Source organism: Trichomycterus rosablanca, chromosome 21 (assembly GCF_030014385.1).
Source record: "Trichomycterus rosablanca isolate fTriRos1 chromosome 21, fTriRos1.hap1, whole genome shotgun sequence".
Classification (NCBI taxonomy): Eukaryota; Metazoa; Chordata; class Actinopteri; order Siluriformes; family Trichomycteridae; genus Trichomycterus; species Trichomycterus rosablanca.
Genome location: NC_086008.1, coordinates 4,222,051 through 4,243,217, shown reverse-complemented (window position 1 = coordinate 4,243,217; position 21,167 = coordinate 4,222,051). Strand labels below are relative to the sequence as shown.

Sequence of the window (21,167 nt, the reverse complement as noted above, 5' to 3'; positions counted from 1 at the left end):
TTGTCTACTCACGAAGTCCATCTGTGTGGTAGGTGTAGCTTATATAATAATCAATAATTGTACGTACTAGATAGGTGTACCTAATAATTGTTGTTATGGCACAGAGCGGTATATAGCCTAGGCATGTTACAGTACCGGTTCTGCTGCTTATCTGAGCTGCCAGCTCGTACAGCTGGCATCTAAAACAAGTTCAGATGTTTCGTTTATGTTGCAGCATGAACAGCAGCCTGAGGAGATCCTGGCAGAGCGAGAGGCCGGAGGTTCTAGGAGAGGAAGCGACGAGGCGTTTTGAGGAAGAGCCGAGACGGTGAGTGAAGTAAGCGGTTCCATCACGTGGTCGTACTTCACTTCGTACAGTTCATGGTCGCCGTGTCCACGTACAGAAAGCGAATGTGCATCTTCGACTCGATCTCCACACCCTTCAAAATCTGAGGAGGAGAGAAACCAGGAGTGCATGAACAACCGATCTACTGAGAACCTGAGTGTTTAAACACATGGGTTCGAATCTCAGCAGAGCCATGGGCCCGGACGGGTTCAGTGGCGTAACTACAGGGGGGGCAGGTGCACTGGGGCCCATGGCAGGGGGGGCCCCTCCACGACATGAACTCAACCACCCACCTCACTGCCCCTCCATTGGCTGCACGTATTATCTAGTATTATGGCAAGCCAAACAGGAAATATATAGCAAACACTGATATATATATATATTTGTTGAGGGGGGCCCCAAATTTTTTTTTTTTTTGCACTGGGTCCCATAAGCTCCTAGTTACGCCACTGGACGGGCGTCCACACAAGGATTAAATTGAGTCAAAATAGGGCCGCTCAGGTGGCGCAGCGGTAAAAAAACACATGCTGCAACCAGAGCTGGGATCTCGAATACATCGTATCGAATCTTAGCTCTGCCTGCCGGCTGAGGATGAGCAGCCACATGAACAACGATTGGGCGGTTGTTCAGATGGGTGGGACTAAGCCGGATGGGGTCTCTCTCTCTGTCAGACTGGTGCAATTACGACCTCTGCTGGCTGATTAGAGGTGCCTACACAGAGATGAGGAAAAAGTGCTCTCAGGGTGTGTCTCTCCGTACACAACGCTAGGTGGCACAACACTCATCGACGTGTGGGTGATAAGATGTATACGGCTTGTATACGACTCCGTGTCGGAGTGAGTGTGGGTTAGCTTCGATCTCCTCGGTCAGAGCAGGGATCGGCATAGGCGGAGAGGAAGCATGATGCAATTGGGTAATTGGACGCTCTAAAATGGGGGAGAAAAAGGGGAGAAAAAAATGCATAAAAAAAATTTAAAAATGAAATTTTAAGATACCTCACTAGTGAGGATATTAAGACATCTAGGATTTCGAACAGCCTCCTTCTCGGGAGTCTATGTAGAGAGCTCACTAGGTTTTCGAACACACCCAGGGTCTGTTCTTGCTGCCACTGTGATATGTGTTCTCTGGCATACTGGAATACTGGCAGGTGAAAAGAAGTGGCCAGCACGTGTCCTGATCAGATCAGAGATTGTGCAAGCGGCAGCGGATTCACAATCAGGAAGTGGATATGACTAGATAAAAAACTTTAAACACATTTTACGAACCTGCAGGAAGTGATCAAATGTGATTCCCGCGTAAATCTCATCAGGAGCCTAGAGAACATACAAAACATCCAAAAAAATTAATGTGCACACTTATCCTCCACCTCTACCTACACTGACATCCTTCCTAAATATTAACAGGTCACCTTTGTACCAACAGTTTGGTATTTATATCCTTATGCCTCTCTGTGCACAAAGCAAGTTCCATAATCACAAAGTCTGACCAGTTTACTGACCAGTTGAAGGATCACCAGTGGCCTGCACAGAGCCCTGACCTCAGCCCTACTGAGCATCACTGTAATGACCTGGAATGTCAATTGGGAGTCAGGCCAAATTCCCATAGACACACTTTTAGAAAATGGAGACTGTCATATGCACAAAGGGTGTGGCCACAGGCACAAAGGGTGTGGCCAACTCTGTATTAAAGCCTGTGATTTTAGATTGTGATGTATAATAAGCTAATGACCAGGTGTCCACATACTTTGTCACCTAGTGCACAAGGCTAATGATGTTACTTAAATCTGTTAAATCTTATATCTGTCCTACCAGAAATCTTTTTAACAATACATGTTCACAGACTCACCTCAAATCAAATCGAGTCCTGAACCCCTCTATATGCCTATCTACGCCCTTTTACTCGCCCCCTCTGACATGAGGACGGTCACAGAGAGGGTCTCACAGAGAGTAGTATCACGTACCGAGAGTCACACACTACCATCTGTGAATCAATCATCTCTCATGACACACATCTGTAGCAGGAACGAGGAACCGGTTTGACCATTCCTTCCTCAGATACAGCCAATTGTGCCTGTATGGGCACCCAGCTGGTCAATAGCACAGCTGTATGTATATTTTTGACCCAGCAGATGTTCAGTAAACCCACAACCAACGTTTTTAGATGTATTTTTAATCATTAAAATCCTATGACCCACACGTCCCTTACAAGTGTATGTAAACTATTGACCTCGACTATATAAAGAAGACGGTACTCTACCATTTCACCCATAGTCACGTTCGCCACTTCGAGCATGGCAGCGTCGGCAATGTCCTTCACAGTTTCCATCTCAATGCCAGGGGAGTTGGACAGCAACTCTTCAACCACCTGCAGAACATCGACACTGTGGTACACAAACAGCTGGAGTAATACAGTCAGGCCACTTTATTAGGAACACCTGTACACTAGCTCGTTCATCCACATAGCACATCAGCTCGTCATGTGGCAGCAGTGGAATGCAATAAATGACACAGACATGAGTGTTTTGACTGTGCCAAACACAAAATAGTGCAATAAATCAACCAGTGAGTGGCAATTCTGCAACCTGAATTGCATTGTTGTTGAGAGAAACAACAGACTGTGGGAAATAATCAGACTTTATAAGTGTGGTGAGCATAAAACCACCAGTATAAAAACAGTACGTGCAAAATGTTGAGGCAGATTAGCCAAACTACAGAAGACCACACTGGGCTCCACCCCGTCAGCCAAGAACAAAAACCTGAGACTTCAGTTGTACTGTTTGTGTATGAATGTCACAGCCTATCTGAGTACAGTTACTGACAATGTGCATCCCTTTATGGCCGCAAGCTTCTTCAAACTAGTTCAATAAACATAAAGTTCAGAAATGCATTGCCTCCCCAGTCTCCAGACCTGAATCCAATAGACCAGGGGTTTTCAACTTTTTTTCAAGCAACCCACATCTTGTCATTTTTACCACGGCCCAGGCAACAATGCAAAACAAACAATGCATCAAAACAAAACACAAAATGAAATAGAATTCATTAATAAAAATGCTGGCAATCTGGTCCCACTGTGGTTTACAAGATGTAACGTAAAGCCTCCAAAAGGGGATTATTATTTTTCTCTGTGATCCTTTTTTTGGCTTGTGACTCTTGGCCCAGGGTTTGAAAAACTCTGCAATAGAACACTTTTGTGATGTGGTAATTTAGAAAATTTGCAGCATGAATTAAGCGATGCAGTCATGTCAGCGTGGACCAACTTCTAAAAGGAATGTTTCCAACAGCTTGTTAAATTCATGCCGTGAAGAACTGAGCCGTGAAGAACTGAGCCGTGAAGATGTTCTGAAAGCAAATAGGTCCTGCTGAGTATTCCTCTGATGTCCCTAATAAAGTGGCCAGTGGGTGTTTGTTATACCCAGAAATGAGTCTACAGAATGGTCACGGTAATGCTTAAACTCTCCTTACCCGCTTGTATTCGTCCAGTGTGATGGTGCCATCGTTGTCTTTGTCATGCATGTTGAACAGAACTGAATGTGGGGAAGAAAAGGGTCAATGGGTCAAACGTGAAAAACTGCCCTGCATCTCAGGATATTTAATAAACTAATTAGTAAGGTAGGGAAATAATACATAACATGTGATCTCTATCTTTATGGATTTATGTAAAGAATGTAAAGAAATAGTTTGGGTCCAAAATGATGGACACTTGTTTAGTAGCTATTAAATGAAACTGTTCTCCCCTCAAACCAGACTAGAGACTCATTTTTCTTTATTGGGAGTCTTTATCATTTGTCCCTTGGCCATCCCCCCTTAGACACAGCCAATCATGTCTGTATGTAGTTGCCTGACTGGCTGACAGCACCACTGGAGATCCCTGCAAATCCTGGACCCCAGTGGTAATGGCTATCTGAACTTACCACTGCACCACCCAAGTGCCCTACACACTAATAAAAAATGGAATTAGAATTAACAGGCATTTTGCTTGTAGATACTCACATCGTAGTTTCTCCTTTCTGATCCTCTTTCGTTCCTCTTCGGGCAGGTTCTGTTTCAGTGGTCTGAAGTAGGACATCACGGTGAGGAACTCCTCGAAGTTGATCTCCTCCACAGTGCCCACTTCATTCCGACAAAAGTTCCTGCACCATAACAAGCAAAGATACGTAAACATACAGCATACGGCTACGTTCCTTCCTCACCGAATTAAAGGTGTAATCAGTCATCTCAGCAAACAGCAACTAGTTTTAAATTTCAGGGTAAACTATAACATACGCTAACACTGTTCAACCTGTTTTGTGTTCATTGTGTCTGAATTGTGTGTGTGTGTGTGTGGCTGCTCCCATATATAGGGCTGACCACAGTGGATCTGGACCTGACTCGGCACCATTTTACTCCAGATGCCCTTCCTGACGCAACCTTCTCACTTCTATTTGGGTTTTGGACCAGGACCAATAACACTGCTGAGATTCAAACCCTGGATTCCCAGATCTCTTTTTGGGGGTCTTTTTTGTTCTCCCTTTTTGGGGGTCTGGCTATCAAAAGTTCTTCTCAGCACAGAGTAACAGATGTAGTGACACAAATTTTCTATTTACAGACCTCTACTTACACTCAGTAATGTGCATGATGATCTTAGGCTTGTGTCTAAATTAAATTTTATGTACCTGTACGAATAGCTAGTAGTTCATAATAGTGTCAACATACATTTGGACACATAGCGTATTAGTCAATGTAGCTACCTTTTATCAAAGAAAGCACTGATAATCTGGCTTCGAATAGGGTTGGCTGCCAAATCACTGATGTTCTCCAGGTCTTCTTTCCTAAAATACAAATAAATGTGGTTACACCCTGTACAGTTTAAATTTCAACACTTCATAGAGAAGAGGTTGAGCGCAATACCAGCCAGATATTAGGCAAGTGTCGAGCTGGAGTGGAAACACATTGGGATTGAACCTTTATCAGTAGAAGCTGATTTATAGTAGATGTGATTAATAGTTTACAGTTTCTGTACCTTAAGGTGTCGTCATTGTGGGTCAGGATCTTAAATCGTTTGTGTATGTTTAGGATCTGCTCCTGTGAAACTGAAAGAGAAGAAAACGATAGTGAGAATTAAACACTACATTGTCAGTCAGTCACAAAACAGGAAAAAGCAACTTGCAATTGTGACAGAATACAAATTAAGTGTTCATTAGGGGCTCAACAGTGATAATATGGCAGTGGTGGGGTGTGAACTGTCAACCTTAACCGCTAAGCTACCACCACTTGCCCTAGAACTGCTTCTCAGGCGCTTGATGGATTCACGGATTCATAACCGAGCAGCTATGCTCAGTTGTAAGCTCACCATGCTCATGTCAGCAACTGTTCTGACAGTCTGACAGGTAAATCTGGGTTTGGTGGAAGCCAGGAGAATGGTGAGGAATAAGTTATGTTTTTGGATTAGGGGTTTTGTCATTCTGGATGTGACCGCTCCTGTCTGATAGGAAATGTTTCATCATTTTGATCAGTTAGAGGTACTTTGGATGAAAGGCTGGATGGGGAATCACAGTAACAGCTCCTGCTTAGTGGTTGAGGCTATAGCAAATAGTGTGGCCCCTAAATGTGTTAGGGCTCTTTGTGAGACCCCCTTAAGGATGTTGTGCATGTGGCAGGAGGGCAAGATAAACCCAAACTGGGATCTTGTGTAGTTCAGTTAAACTAAACTGGTTTGTTTGGAAGAAGTGCATCAGTAACGTCTTTCACTAATCCTTAGTCTAAATCCAGGCTTAAGCTGGGTTTGTAAATAAACCTCATCGAGACGTGAATCATGCTGTTCCGTGTTCAGGGAGCTCTGGTAATTGTTGCATTAGCCTCAGTGTTGCAACCTGAACTAACTGTTTTTCCTCCAAGTGTGTCATTTGTGAAACCACAGAGTTGATGTGGGTATATTTTAGCCACTGTGTTATGATCTGCTGTTTTTCGACTCTAGTCAGTGCTCACTCATGACGTAACAGCTTTCAGATATGGTAGTGTGTAAACATGGATCAAGTAGAGGCGTTAATTGCCAGGTAAACACCCAACATTTAGAGATAGTCAGAGTAAACACTACTACTGTGGTTTCCCAGCCAAGCAGTGAGTCTTTTCTTTTTGGAATTTGCATGTTCTCCCCGTTTCTGTATAGGTTTCCTCCAGGTGCTCCAGATTTCTCCCACAAGTCCAAAGACATGCAGTCAGATTTTAACGTCGTTTTACACTTTGGTTACATTCATGACAGGAATGGTAGCTACTCAATACACAAGGTTCATCAGTTCACAGGGTTATGGACAGAGTCATGGACAATTTAGTGTCTCCAATTCACCTCACTTGCGTGTCTTTGGATTGTGGGAGGAACCCAGAGTGCCCAGAGGAAACCCACGCAGACACGGGAGAACATGCGAACTCCACACAGAAAGGACCTGGACCGCCGATCGAATCCAGGACCTTCTTGCTGTGAGGCGACAGTGCTACCCACTTAGCCACCGTGCCGCCCTGTGTGTGTGTTTGACCTGTGATGGACTGGCAACCTGTATGTGATGTTTCCGCACTTTTGCACAAAGAATCAGACCCACTGTGACCATGACCAGGATAAAGCGGTGGTAAAACAGGCAACAAAGTAATGAATGAATGTTGGAATTTGAGTGGATTCAGACTAAAGTGATTTAAACATTTGTTATCATTTATTCATTCATTGTCTGTTTTACCACAGCTTTATCTTATTCAGGGTCGCGGTGGGTACAGTTCACCGGATGAAAAGTAGGAAACACCCACCAGTCCACTGCAGGCCATATTAGCAGGCTTTATTGGCCACGCATACACACACATTCATACCTGTAAACATGAGCATGTGCAATTCACATTATGGGTTAAAAGGTGCAGCGTTTTTTGTGCAATATAGAAACTATGGAACATGAAATACCAGTGGATTGTAATGTTGTGTGTCATCATATAAATTACATTATTATATTAAGTATAAATTATTATTATGTATAATTATATATTATATAATATATTATACTATGCATAATTATTATATGTAAAAATATTACTATTATTATTATTATTGTTAGTATGTGTTCTAATTATTCAGCCAAAGGGAAAAAATACATTTGCAGAGATAATCGAAATTCTAAGGAACTCGTGCATGTCCCAAAACTTTTTACTTTAACTGTAGATGTCACGTACCCACTTTTTGTGGTGAAAAGACACATTAAATACTTCCACTCAAGCACTACACAAAAACCCAAGGATGATTTTAAAGTTCACTAGGGTGGCACAGTGGCTGGCACTGTCACCTCACAGCAAGAAGGTCTTGGGTTCGATCCCCAGGTGGAGCGGTCCGGGTCCTTTCTGTGTGGAGTTTGCATGTTCTCCCCGTGTCAACGTGGGTTTCCTCCTGAAGCTCCAGTTTCCTCCCACAGTCCAAAGACGTGCAAGTGAGGTGAACTGGAGACACTAAATCGTCCATGACTGTGTTTGACACTAAACTTGAACTGATGAATCTTGTGTAATGAGTAACTACCTGATCTGTCATGAATGTAACCAAAGTGTGTAAAACATGACGTTAAAATCCTAATAAATAAATAAATAAATAAATAAATAAATAAAGTTCACTATAATTAAAGACGCACTGGTTAACAGGGTCACTGATGTTCTGTACGGACAGACTGAACTGGAACCAGCGCACAAACTCCACAACCCGAGGAGCTCAGAAAAAGAAAGAAAAAGAAAGAAAAGATAAACAGTGCAGGTTTACTTACAGCCTGTTTTATTTCCCAGATCTTCCACCTCCTGTTCCTTCAGTTCGGAGTGTGAGGAGCCCATGTTCACCCGCTGAGCAACAGCAGCACAGTGAGGAGAGCAGAGCAGGTACTACGGTAGACGCTCCTCTTCTAAAAACAAAGTGCGCTCATATGTAAGCTTTACGGTAAACGCGCTGACATGCGCACTGTACACAATGTGAACGCTCAGTGCATATTAGTAAACACTAAAGATTAACCTGTTAAAAGTACCTTAAACTGAAATTAACTTTACATTAATTCTCTCTTTTAACCTTTATAATCCTTAACATAATACTTAAGTTTATAAATATCTAATTATGTTTATAACAATAAACCTGACCATGACTTGTAGGTCATTTAATTTCAAAATCTTGACCGTTAACATAAATTTGTTCTTACTTTTGACTCTAGAACAGTCTCTAGTTTTTGTGGAAAGCTTTCCAAAAGGGTTTTAGAGCCTTTTCACGCTTTCATTTACATTTATGGTATTTACCAGACTTACCATGCAAGCAATTGAAGGTTAAGGGCTGCTCTCAGGGGCAGCACTTGGCCAACTTGGTGGTAGGGCTTGAACCAGCAACCTTGTGATCAGTTGTCAGGATTCAGGGTATAGTCAGTAGTCGTGATACAGCTCTGTGTTGGAATCCAACACTGGCAGGTGATAAAAAGTGGCCTCAGATTGGACAAGTCTCAAAGGCAGTGTGTGGTGTTTGTTTGTTTATTAGGATTTTAATGTCATGTTTTACACTTTGGTTACATTCATGACAGAAAGGGTAGTTACTTATTACACAAGATTCATCAGTTCACAAGGTTATATCGAACACAGTCATGGATAATTTAGTATCTTTAATTTACCTCACTTGCATGTCTTTGGACTGTGGGAGGAAACCGGAGCACCCGGAGTAAACCCATGCAGACACGGAGAGAACATGCAAACTCCACACAGAAAGGAGTGGTGTAGCCTAGTAGTTAAGGTACTGGTCTAGTAATCAAAAGGCTGCTGGTTCAAGCCACACCACTGCCAGGTTGCCACTGTTGGTGATCTAACTCTCCTTTATAAGATTGGTGGATTGTTCAAGCGACAGCGGATTCACAAACGGGAATTAAAAAAAGGGGAAATCCAGAAAATAAGAAATGATAATAATGTGCAGTTAATTAAGACACCAAACCAAGTGTTTCTCTTTTTATTGACATCCATATTGCAGTCTTGACACATCTTTTCATCCATATTATTTCTTCTTTCAAAAGCCCTTATTTATGAATCTTTAAATACTGTATATTAGAAAAAAAAAACATTTATCCTCTTGTTATAAGTGCTTGAACATTGGGAATTTGATGTGGTAATGTAGGCTGTCTAATATGTTAAGTGCAGACTATGAAGTGAGTGATAGGGCGCAGGTCGGCGGCAAGACTCAATCTCGGATCTCTGTGATGGTCTGCTGGCACTGTAGACTGCTGTGCCGCTTGAGCACGTCATCATTTTGTTCTATAGCTGATGCTATAAAGTTAACGTAGCTGATCAAAATACACTACATGGACTCGTCCCACTCCTCTGAAAGGCTTTCCACTAGATTTAGGTACTAACAATGGACAGTCAGGCTTGGTTTGTAGTTAGGATTCCAGTTCATCCCAAAGGTGGTGGATGGCTTTGAGGTCAGGACTTTGTTTTACAAATACGTTCTCTATAGTAGCACCATCATGGTGAAACAGGAAGTGATATTTCACAATCTGTTCCCATGAAGTTTTATAGAATGTCTTGTTATTGCTGTAACATTAGGATTTCTGTTCACTAGAACCAACAACAGACAACCCAAACCAACAACAGACAACCCAACCCAACCCATCACTGTCAGTCAGTTATAATGGACCAACCCCACACTAAAGTTCACTCATTCTACTGCCAGTGTTTGGACTCTATGGAGATCGCCGAGCTGTACGTTTCATTTTATGCACTGTTAGTAATGTGGTTAGCAATGGATTAATGGAAATAGTCAATTTTAGTATTTAGGATGTACTTGTTAGTCACAAAAGCTTGACTAGGCAAAACTAAACAGGCAAACAGACGAAGAAAATGTCCTGGCTGATCAACTACAACTGACTTAAGTGCTAAACTGTGTAATTCCTTTTATTGTTTTATTTTGTGTTGATATTGTATGTGAAAATATGTCAATTCATGATGAAGTTCAGTCTGGGAACACTGTTTGTACTCTGGTGATGCTTCATACACACATTTCCTCTCATTTCTGACATGAATCTGACATTAGAAACGGCACTGCGTCCAGGACCACGCGTGATATGAACTCACACCAGCATTTCTCGGTGTGAACTGTAGCTTATTTGAAGCATGTTAGGGTTAGTGGGATGGCCTTCATGGATTCGTGGAATTGAGTTCAGGCTTGGCGTTTGACCCTGCATCATCATTCCCTGAGTTGTCTGGGTTCGAGTGGTAAAGCTCCAGCACGATCCTCTCCGTCTCGGCCGCGTCCTCCAAGTATCGGGTCTGGAGATCTTCGTTGGCCAGGTAGTGCGTGTCGGTGAACTCGGTGAAGTAGCGACCCACCTCGGGGTGACCGATTTCTAACGGAGCAGGGTGAGGCTCCAGATTCTCTGCGGGGAGAAAAAAATATAATGATTATATTTATCAACTGCTTTATAATGGCAGGTCTGGGTCCACACTGGGCACCAGGCAGTAAAAACCCTGGACAATGCCAATTCATCCTGGGGCTTCGGCCCACCCAAGACATAGCCGATCATGTCTGTGTAGACGCCCGACCTGCTGATAGCACCACTGAGATTCAAGCCATTTTTATGATATTAAAATATTGAAAATGTATTGTCTGCTTAATTGTTCTTAAATGTTGGGGCACTGTACAATATGACTGACCCTGCACCCTGACCTCAGCTTTCAAACAAGCTGGGAAAAGATACAGTACTGTAGATGCACATTATTATTATTAGTATTTATGATTAACTACAGTTACAGTGACTTCTCTATGCCCATAAAACAGACTCTGACTGCTCTCATAACTTGCATGGCAGCCTTTAATCCCATACACAGTGTCAAGTGTCTTCCTAATTTATTTATTAGGATTTTAACGTCATGTTCTACACACTTTGGTTACAGACACAGGGAGAACATGCAAACTCCACACAGAAAGGACCCAGACCGGTCCACCTGGAATCGAACCCAGGACCTTCTTGCTGTGAGATGGCAGTTCTACCCGCTGAGCCACTGTGCCGCCTTTAAGTGTGTTCCTTAAGCTTCTAATTCATAGCAGACCTCTTTTTTGCTTTGAGCGTGACAGCTTGGGCCATCATTCTGTTCTTGGCAACAAACCACTGTTCCATGTAATTTGTGTGCAGGAACACAGTGAAGTGTTCCTTTTCCTGGAAAAAACTGTTCCAGTAAATGTAAACTTTGACTTGAGCTGGACGTTTATAAAAGCATTTGATGCCCTCATTGCCAAACCCAGAGCTGTTCTTACCCTGTGCAGCGTATCTGCAGGTGCCATCCTGAACCAGGACGTTGTAGAAGGGCTGATTGGCACCGTTGGTGAGCTGATGGACTCTCATGGTGTTGATCCACTCCTGGCTCATGGTGCACTGGGGGTCCCATCCGTAAATAACACAGTTATACCCTGACCTGCAGAGGGGGAGAGGAAATCCGGGAGGTAATGAACCTTACACAGATCAACATCTAATGAACTGCAACATGAAATTCATGTGGAGAATTCTGAAACGAAAAATGTGACAACAACCCCGTACTGTTGCACATCTTAAGACGTGTTTGCAGTAAGAACAGGACAAAGTAAAAGCTAAAACACTAAATCACTTGGTCTCCTCGGTGCCAAAACGTCTCTTAAGTGTGGTGAAAAGGAATAGCAACATTACAAAGTGGTAAATGCTTTAGTGTCCCAACTTTTTTGGGATGTGTTGCAGGCCTGAAATGCAGGAATGGATGTTTATTAATAAATGAAATGAAGTTGACCAGATAAAACATGAAATATCTCAGGTTCATCCTGTCTGCAATCAAATAAAAGTGACATTAGTGATCCAGCTGTAGTGATCCAGCTGTAGTGATAAATCACTATCTTCATCTCAGACACACAAATATAAACAGACCTCTTGTGTTTCATGACGAGTCCCACACTGAACTGCACTCGGCTGTGTTCCGGAGCGCTTCGTTTCTTCACTTCGGGTTCGACGGGGTGTCTCTTGTGTTGGATGTGTTCCAGAGTGTGCTGTACCAGGTACCCCACAGCACCGTGCTGAGATGGATCCAGCGCCTGGATGTGCTGCAAAATATCCAGCACCTGACGAAAGCAAAGTGTGTTCACATACAAATCAAATTTCGGGTAAAAAAGAAGAGTGTATGAGTTCATTGTCTTAAATCTTTATTTAACTGACAAACAGTAAAAAAATGACAATGTTTTCACTGACCAATTACAGTATGTATTGAGTGCAGTATACAGTATATACTAAGTGCAGTATACAGCATATACTGAGTGTAGTATGCTGTATACAGTATATACTGAGTGTAGTATGCTGTATACAGTATATACTAAGTGCAGTATACAGTATATACTGAGTGTAGTATGCTGTATACAGTATATACTGAGTGTAGTATGCTGTATACAGTATATTCTAAGTGCAGTATACAGTATATACTGAGTGCAGTATACAGTATATACTGAGTGTAGTATGCTGTATACAGTATATACTGAGTGTAGTATGCTGTATACAGTATATACTGAGTGCAGTATACAGTATATACTAAGTGCAGTATACAGTATATACTAAGTGCAGTATACAGTATATACTAAGTGCAGTATACAGTATATACTGAGTGTAGTATGCTGTATACAGTATATACTGAGTGTAGTATGCTGTATACAGTATATACTGAGTGCAGTATACAGTATATACTAAGTGCAGTATACAGTATATACTGAGTGCAGTATGCACTACATACTAAGTGCAGTATGAAGTATATACTGAGTGCAGTATGCAGTATATACTAGTGTAATATACAGCATATACTGAGTGCAGTATACAGTATGTAATGAGTGCAGTACAAAGTATGTACTGAGTGCAGTATGCTGTATAAAGTATATACTGACTGTAGTATACAGCATATACTGAGTGCAGTATACAGTATGTAATGAATGTAGTATGCAGTATGCAGTACATACTGAGTGCAGTATACATAATATACTAAGTGTGGTATTCAGTTTATACTGAGTGCAATATGCTGTATACAGTATATACTGAGTGCCGTATACAGTGCATACTGAGTGCAGTACACAGTACATACTGAATGTAGTATGCAGTACATACTGAGTGCAGTATGCAGTATATACTAAGTGTGGTATTCAGTTTATACTGAGTGTAGTATGCTGTATACAGTATATACTGAGTGTAGTATGCTGTATACAGTATATACTAAGTGTAGTATGCTGTATACAGTATATACTGAGTGCAGTATACAGTATATACTAAGTGCAGTATACAGTATATACTGAGTGTAGTATGCTGTATACAGTATATACTAAGTGTAGTATGCTGTATACAGTATATACTAAGTGCAGTATACAGTATATACTGAGTGTAGTATGCTGTATACAGTATATACTGAGTGCAGTATACAGTATATACTAAGTGCAGTATACAGTATATACTGAGTGTAGTATGCTGTATACAGTATATACTGAGTGCAGTATACAGTATATACTAAGTGCAGTATACAGTATATACTGAGTGTAGTATGCTGTATACAGTATATACTGAGTGTAGTATGCTGTATACAGTATATACTGAGTGCAGTATACAGTATATACTAAGTGCAGTATACAGTATATAATGAGTGCAGTATGCACTACATACTAAGTGCAGTATGAAGTATATACTGAGTGCAGTATGCAGTATATACTAGTGTAATATACAGCATATACTGAGTGCAGTATACAGTATGTAATGAGTGCAGTACAAAGTATGTACTGAGTGCAGTATGCTGTATAAAGTATATACTGTCTGTAGTATACAGCATATACTGAGTGCAGTATACAGTATGTAATGAATGTAGTATGCAGTATGCAGTACATACTGAGTGCAGTATACATAATATACTAAGTGCAATATGCTGTATACAGTATATACTGAGTGCCGTATACAGTGCATACTGAGTGCAGTACACAGTACATACTGAATGTAGTATGCAGTACATACTGAGTGCAGTATGCAGTATATACTAAGTGTGGTATTCAGTTTATACTGAGTGCAGTATGAAGTATACAGTATACCCTAAAAGCAGTATTCAATATATACTGAGTGCAGTATGTAGTATACACTAAGTGCAGTATTCAGTTTATTCTGAGTGCAGTATACAGTAAATACTGAGTGCAGTATGCAGTATACACTGAGTGCAGTATGAAGTAAATACCGAGTGCAGTATGCAGTACATACTGAGAGCAGTGTACAGTATATACTGAGAGCAGTATGCAGTATACAGTGCTGTTTGAGATGAAATGTGTCCCCCTGCTGGATATCTGCTGTATGTACAGGTACACGTTCTTTATCTTGTCTATGTTGTGACAGGCAGTGAGTGTGTACAGTGCTGACCTTCTCGGGCCAGATGCCCAGGTGGAAGTAGAGTCGGGCCTGCAGGAGCAGATACTGGACGTTATCAGGGTCGAGGACGAGGTAGAGATCCAGCGAGTCTCTCAGCAGCTGGTATGATTTCTCGTTGCCTTCTCTGTACAGGATTAAACACAGAATCACATCACATCAAGGTTTGCTCCAACCTTCCACCCATGTTTATATCAATCAAACTTTTTTCCACACACATAATTTAATTAAGAGAAAGGCACAAGTCTGGACACCCCTGGCCAAAATAAGTGAAAATATTCTGTACAGGAAACAAACTATTTTGGGAATTGTAGTGCACAATTCCCTTTTTTTCTTTTGCTTTCGGCTGCCCCTGTATTAATAGGTCACTTCAGTAGATCACTCTGGTCTGCATATGTAATTAGGTACAATTATTACACTATATTTTTATCCGGGCTTGGGACCTGCACTGGGAGCGCACTGACAAGTGCACCTCTTAATAGATAGGCTGTTCAGCTAGTGTAATAAACTAGAGCGCTAAGAAACGACATGTTAATCAGTATTATTATTAATAAGGTTAATATGTTGGGTCATGGTGGGTGCGGTTCTACCAGAAAACATTGGCCGCAAGCTATGAGTACCCTGGACAGGGCACCAGTCCATCACAGGGTGACTCTCCGTGAGACCCCTACGCATATGTGTGGGTGGGGCTCTGCAGCAATGGAGGAAGTTATAACTAGGGAACTAGATATGACTAAATTGGGAGGAAAAAGGTAAGATAATGTGCCTTCTATACTTCCTCTGAAGTCTGTGAGCAAATAACCATATAGCCATATTTTGCATCATTACACATTGACCTTTGTGTTCTGTGGCATAATAAATACACACCTGCTGACCAATTAGAAACAAGTATTTTAGTGGTGGCTGTATGAGAGAAAACAAGCATGTATCTAGATCCTAATCCATGGAAAGTGCTTTGTTGTGCTGGTTTACCCTCTCTTGCCGATGTTGAGCAGGTTTCCCACCATGCGCAGCAGCAGTTCAGTGGTGCTGATGGAGCTGTAGTAATCTGCCGTCACCTGCTGTCGGATCAGGTACTCGCACTCTTTAGCTGTCAGCTGTTTTCCTTTCCCAAACGCGTCAATGTACACGTAGTCGTAGATATCGTCACTCCTTCATGGGGCACATGAGAGAATAGACTGCAGCGTTACTTACTTGTACACAAATAAACTATAATATAATGAGGTTATTGGTAAATCATGCCAGCCCACTATCACTGTGATCTAGGGTTCGAATCTTGGGCGTCTACACACACACACACACGGTTGGCTACGTCTGAGGGCGGAGGGGCTGGCCGAATCACATAGGCATCTTATCCGATTCCGCTACTGTAATCTTGCCACTAGTACCACCACCTCTGTGTGTGGCAAGGAGGTCTGAGACTATCACGTGCCCCCTCCTACATGCGCGTGATGAATTCACACAGAGAGCTGCATCGCGTACTGACAGGCACGGTCGACAACACCGTCAACTACAGAGCTTGAGATCTCAGCAGTGGTGAGTTAGCGTGTTCCACCTCTGTGATGCGTGTATAATTCTGACCCAGCAGAGAGCTAACAATAAATAAATGGACGTGGGGACTGGATGCCCACCTTGTCTGACGTTGGCACCAGCGTAATAGAAAGTGGTTTGGGAAGTTGACTGGCTCCAGTATGACACCCAGCCTCCTGGCGAGCGTCATATAGAGAACAGAAAGGCTGATGGGAATGCCTGTCCTCCGCAGGAGCACCTACACAAACGACGAGACAAGGACAGAATAAAAGATCAATGCAGTCCTAATAAATAAATACACAAAAATGAAGAACATGCAAACTCCACACAGAAAGGACAGGGGCCGCTCCAACTGGGAATCGAACCCAGGACCTTCTTGCTGTGAGGTGACAGTGCTACCCACCGAGCCACCGAAGTCAGTGATTAAGAGGGTGTCAACATACTTTTGGACATATAGTGCAGTCAGTATGTTGAGGCATGAAGGCAAGCTTTTATTCACACCATCAATGTGCATAACTGGAACATGTTGAGCCAATCATTAATTCAAATAAGCTGTAGTGTGAGTGTGGCTGTGTATGAAGTGAGAGCTTCAGTAGCCGTGTACCTGGTGAATGTACGAGTTCATGGGGTTATAGTAGTCACCCTCGTTGCCCTTGAACTGGAGCTGCTCGTACAGAACTGCATTGAGAGCACAGATGACCTGTCGCTGAAGCTCGAAGTCCTGAACCACTAAACATCCACCTGCCGACAGAGGGCTCATGTAAATACGGGTTCTGTTCTCTGCACTGCATTTTATTCGGTTCTCGGCCCTACCTTGCCCTGATCTCAAGCTCGGATGAGTGGCGTTTTTCACTCGTAGATATTTCTTCACCTTCTCGATCACGTCGTCCAGCTGAGCAGATAAACCCTCCATGGTGATGTCAGTCAGCGGGTTACAATACCGATCCACCAGCACAGCACCTGCACGAGAGCAGTGTGTTTATGAACAGTGTGGAGAAGAAATGGCATGTGAACACCAATATACACTCAATCAGGGATCCACAGCAGCGGAAGACAAATTGACTACGCTAAATCGGGAGAAAAAGAAAAGAATGCATAAATAAATAGAAAAAAAAACATAAAGCAGAAAGTGGCCGGGGTGTTTGGGTGGTAGCCCAACACTGCTGATCCCGGGTTCAAATCTCAGCCTTGCTATCAACTGCAAAGTTGGAAGCACATTATTTCCTTTATTTAATTGATTTGTTACACCTTTTAGCAATTGTTGTGACTGAAACACATCTCTATTGTGGATCATTATAGGAATCAGTGAATTGTGCAGTGATTGTACCTTCCAGGGCTGACTGCTCCTCAGCAGTGCGCACCAGAAAACCCTTCAGACTCCTCAAAATCTTCTGCTGACGAAGGAAGTATAGGATTTTCTTTGCATAGTACTTTAATGTCAGGTTCTTCCTATAAAATATGACAAACAGGTGAATACTGTAAATAATATATTACAAAGAATCAAAATGGGTCCTGGTGAACAGAGCCTGTAGGTACCTTTTGTCTGAACCGAGAATGGAAAGTAACTCGTCTTCACAGAAATGTTCAGGAGCACCGAGAGACTCGATCTCTGTAAAACTGTCGCCCAAAACCTGACCAATGCAAGGCTGGAGAAAGGAAAACAAAAAATAGCTACAATAATTCACAATTAAAGAATTCTGCACCCCTGCCACCAGATGCACCCACAGAAAAGAAAGCCTCTATTTTTATTGCATTGTTATTGTTGACATAACCAGTCGGGTGGCGAAGTGGTAAATGACACAAGCCTACTGCTGTAATAATGAACATGAGTTACTGGTTAAAAGATTTCTTCTACATCTCCACTTACAACTTCAGCGTAGAATCTCTGGGAGATGGACTCAACAGTTCTCTGGATCTGTAGACGGACTCTAAGCCTCGTCCTGTATTCCTGCCTCCAATCATAGGACTCATTCTGCCGATACAGTTTCTGTAGCCTGGGCCACCTGTAAACAAACACCGACATTCAGTGAATGGAAAATATACCAGAAACCAGACCTAAATATTAATAATAAGAATAATAAAAAGTCTACTACAAAATTCAACTACAGTTTGCCTCCTGGATTGCATCTGACCATCTGAAAAATGTACTCTCACGGTTACAGTGGGAAAGTCAGAGAAACTGTGTACAGATCTTACAGTAAGGTAAGAGATGTTACTTGGAGCTATTTCTAAGCTTTAGGTCCTGAGATCATTTGGAGAAACAATGATTTATAAGTACTTAAGTACATGGAACAGTAGTCAGAAAGAAAATCCAAACTCTCTGATGCATTTGGCTGAACATCTGAGTCTCTCACTGTTTTCAAAAGACGATTAAAAACGTACTTCTGTACTAAGAGCTTAAGCTGACGTGTACTTTCTAATGCTCTTCTTGCATAAAAACTAGAAATAGAAAGCTAAAACCAAGCACACCAGAGTTGGGGTTTCGAATACATCGTATCGAATCTCAGCTCTGCCTTCCGACTGGGCTGGGCGGCTGCATGAACAACGATTGGCTGTTGTTCATAGGGTTGGGGTAAAAAGTCGGATCATAGGTCCTCATAACTGGTGCAACTGCGGCCTCTGCTGGCTGACTGATGGCGCCTGCACAGAGATGAGGAATAATGCTGATGGGGGTGTGGCCCTCCGTACACAGTGCCCGTCAAGTGTATGAACTCGACTCGTGCAGGTGAAAAATGCAGTCTGTACTGACTGTACGTGCCGGCGTATGTCAGTTGGGAGGCGTCCTCAGTCAGCGGTGAAGGGTCGAGTCAGTATAGAGGACGCAGTCAGGGTAATTGGACACGACTGGATTAGGGGAGAAAAATTGGGGAAAAATTCTTTAAAAAATACAAATTTAAATTAAAATAGAAACATAACTGATCATCTAAGGTGTGTTTCAGAAAACACTCAATAAACTCAACCAGTCACAGACAGATAACATTTGCAGAAATCAGTGAAATCCTTGAACCACCATAAAATAAAATACATTTCTGTAGGTTTTACTTGTATATAATAAGATACAGTAGGTTTCACTGTGCAGATGCCAGTCTAAATGCCAGGGTATACAAATCTGGTGATTAATCAATTTGACTGGCAGTTTGACAGTGCCAGTGTAGTTCAAATAAACAGTGCCAGCTTGCATCTTGACTACTCGAGCCCTGAAGCAGAATTACATTTAGAAACAGAACATTTAGAGATCTGAAAGTGTTGCTGTATATAATAAGATACAGTAGGTTATACTGTGCAGATGCCAGTGTAAATGCCAGGGTGTACAAATCTGACAGTGCCAGTTCGAATAATCAGTGCCAGCTTGCATCTTGACTACTCGAACCCTCACACAGAATTACATTTAGTAACAGAACATTTAGAACAGATATGTGAAAGTGTTGCTGTATATAATAAGATACAGTAGGTTATACTGTGCAGGTGCCAGTCTAAATGCCAGGGTGTGCAAATCTGGTGATTAATCAATCTGACTGGCAGTTTGACAGTGCCAGTGTAGTTCAAATAAACAGTGCCAGCTTGCATCTTGACTACTCGAACCCTCACACAGAGATACATTTAGAAACAGAACATTTAGAACAGAGATCTGAAGGTGTCACTGGTTCACCTGAGCTGGTACTGGTGTGCCCACACTTTCCCTCGGCTGGCACACACTTGGTGCAGGCGCTTGCAGCAGCAGGACACGTTAGAAATGTCGATGTGGTTGAGGACGGGGAAGCAGAGGATGAACTCTAGCAGCTCGGTGGGTAAATCGATCAGGGTTTTACTGTACGGATCTGATGTGATCGGGTTTGTGTCCTGTGGCGGATCTGATGTCGCCATCTTTTCTGTTTACTCCGATGACATCATCCACCAGGCCACGCCCCATTTTGACGCACCGCTGAAACCGCGCCCACTTTCTGCTGCAGGGGGCGGGGCTTAAAACAACACAGGACACTGGCGGTGAGTTACAAAATCGTAATAATAATAATAATAATAATAACAATAATAATAATAATATTATAAATAATAATATTATAAATAATAATAGTAAAAATGATAATAATAATAATATCAGTATTAATAATAATAATAATAATATTATACATAATAATAATAATAATAATAAAAAAATAATAGCAGTAATAATAATAATAATAATATTATAAATAATAATAATAAAAAAAATAATAATAATAGCAGTAATAATAATAATGATAATAATTATAGTAATAATAAAAATAAAATGATAATAATAATAATAATAATAATATTATAATAACAATAATAACAATAATAGCGATAATAATAATAATAATAATAATAATAATAATAATAATGATAATAAATTAATACATACATATATACATACATATAAATATATAATATAATAATATAATAATAATAAGAAGAAATATTGTTTTATTAAATTGTTTTACAATATATATATACACAGTATATACATATATAAAACAATTATTCTTATTTTTATAATTAATAATAGTAGAATAATAGTATAATTATTAATAGAAAAATACAAATATAAATAATAATAGTACTAATACTACATATTATCATAAAAAATATTAAAATATAATTTGTTTACTTTATATTTTACGTTATATTTTACATTATAATATATTATAATAAAAATATATTATTATAAAAATAATAATCAGCACTAACAATAGAAAATCTAATAACAAACATACATTTTTATTGTATAATAATTATTTTAGTACCATGAATGTTTATTATATAATTTTTTATGATAATAAAATATAAATAAAATTTTAATATAAATACAATTTTGACTGTAAATTAAACACAGATAGCAGTGATTTGTAAATCCCATTTGATCTATTTAAAAACAGTGCAAAGACAAGA

At 41.0% G+C, this 21,167-nt stretch overlaps 2 protein-coding genes across 3 annotated transcripts; both read right to left on the bottom strand.

The window, feature by feature from the left end:
* Window positions 1–344: 344 nt before the first annotated feature.
* Window positions 345–8,159, bottom strand: tesca (tescalcin a). The gene is made up of 8 exons (XM_063018125.1): window positions 8,085–8,159; window positions 5,324–5,393; window positions 5,052–5,132; window positions 4,315–4,454; window positions 3,787–3,848; window positions 2,582–2,689; window positions 1,591–1,638; window positions 345–428 (listed from the first exon to the last, which is right to left on the bottom strand). Exons 1-8 carry the CDS (start codon window positions 8,146–8,148, stop codon window positions 345–347), a joined length of 657 nt encoding a protein of 218 aa, XP_062874195.1. The 5' UTR covers window positions 8,149–8,159.
* A 1,114-nt stretch (window positions 8,160–9,273) lies between these two features.
* On the bottom strand, window positions 9,274–20,124 carry fbxo21 (F-box protein 21). Of its 2 annotated transcripts, XM_063018099.1 has the most exons (12): window positions 19,909–20,124; window positions 18,127–18,262; window positions 17,796–17,905; window positions 17,587–17,708; window positions 17,073–17,219; window positions 16,864–17,000; window positions 16,361–16,497; window positions 15,702–15,881; window positions 14,724–14,856; window positions 12,228–12,418; window positions 11,591–11,748; window positions 9,274–10,712 (listed from the first exon to the last, which is right to left on the bottom strand). In XM_063018099.1, the coding sequence occupies exons 1-12, from the start codon at window positions 20,121–20,123 to the stop codon at window positions 10,474–10,476; spliced, it is 1,905 nt and encodes a 634-aa protein (XP_062874169.1). In that variant the 5' UTR covers window position 20,124; the 3' UTR covers window positions 9,274–10,473. The 2 variants fall into 2 exon arrangements, with proteins under 2 accessions (XP_062874169.1, XP_062874167.1); XM_063018097.1 differs by having other exon boundaries at window positions 16,864–17,219.
* Window positions 20,125–21,167: the final 1,043 nt, after the last annotated feature.

Bases quoted from the DNA above. Each gene is read 5' to 3' on its own strand.
- tesca (XM_063018125.1), bottom strand. From the start codon at position 8,148: ATGGGCTCCTCACACTCCGAACTGAAGGAACAGGAGGTGGAAGATCTG. The intron at 4,455-5,051 runs GTAGCTACATTG...GTTATGGTGCAG, and splicing joins AGTGCTTTCTTTGATAAAAG to GAACTTTTGTCGGAATGAAG. The intron at 429-1,590 runs GTTCGTAAAATG...TCTCCTCCTCAG, and splicing joins CATTTGATCACTTCCTGCAG to ATTTTGAAGGGTGTGGAGAT.
- fbxo21 (XM_063018097.1), bottom strand. From the start codon at position 20,123: ATGGCGACATCAGATCCGCCACAGGACACAAACCCGATCACATCAGAT. The intron at 18,263-19,908 runs GTGAACCAGTGA...GTTTGTTTACAG, and splicing joins GCACACCAGTACCAGCTCAG to GTGGCCCAGGCTACAGAAAC. The intron at 10,713-11,590 runs GTAAGAACAGCT...TTCTCCCCGCAG, and splicing joins CTGCAGATACGCTGCACAGG to AGAATCTGGAGCCTCACCCT.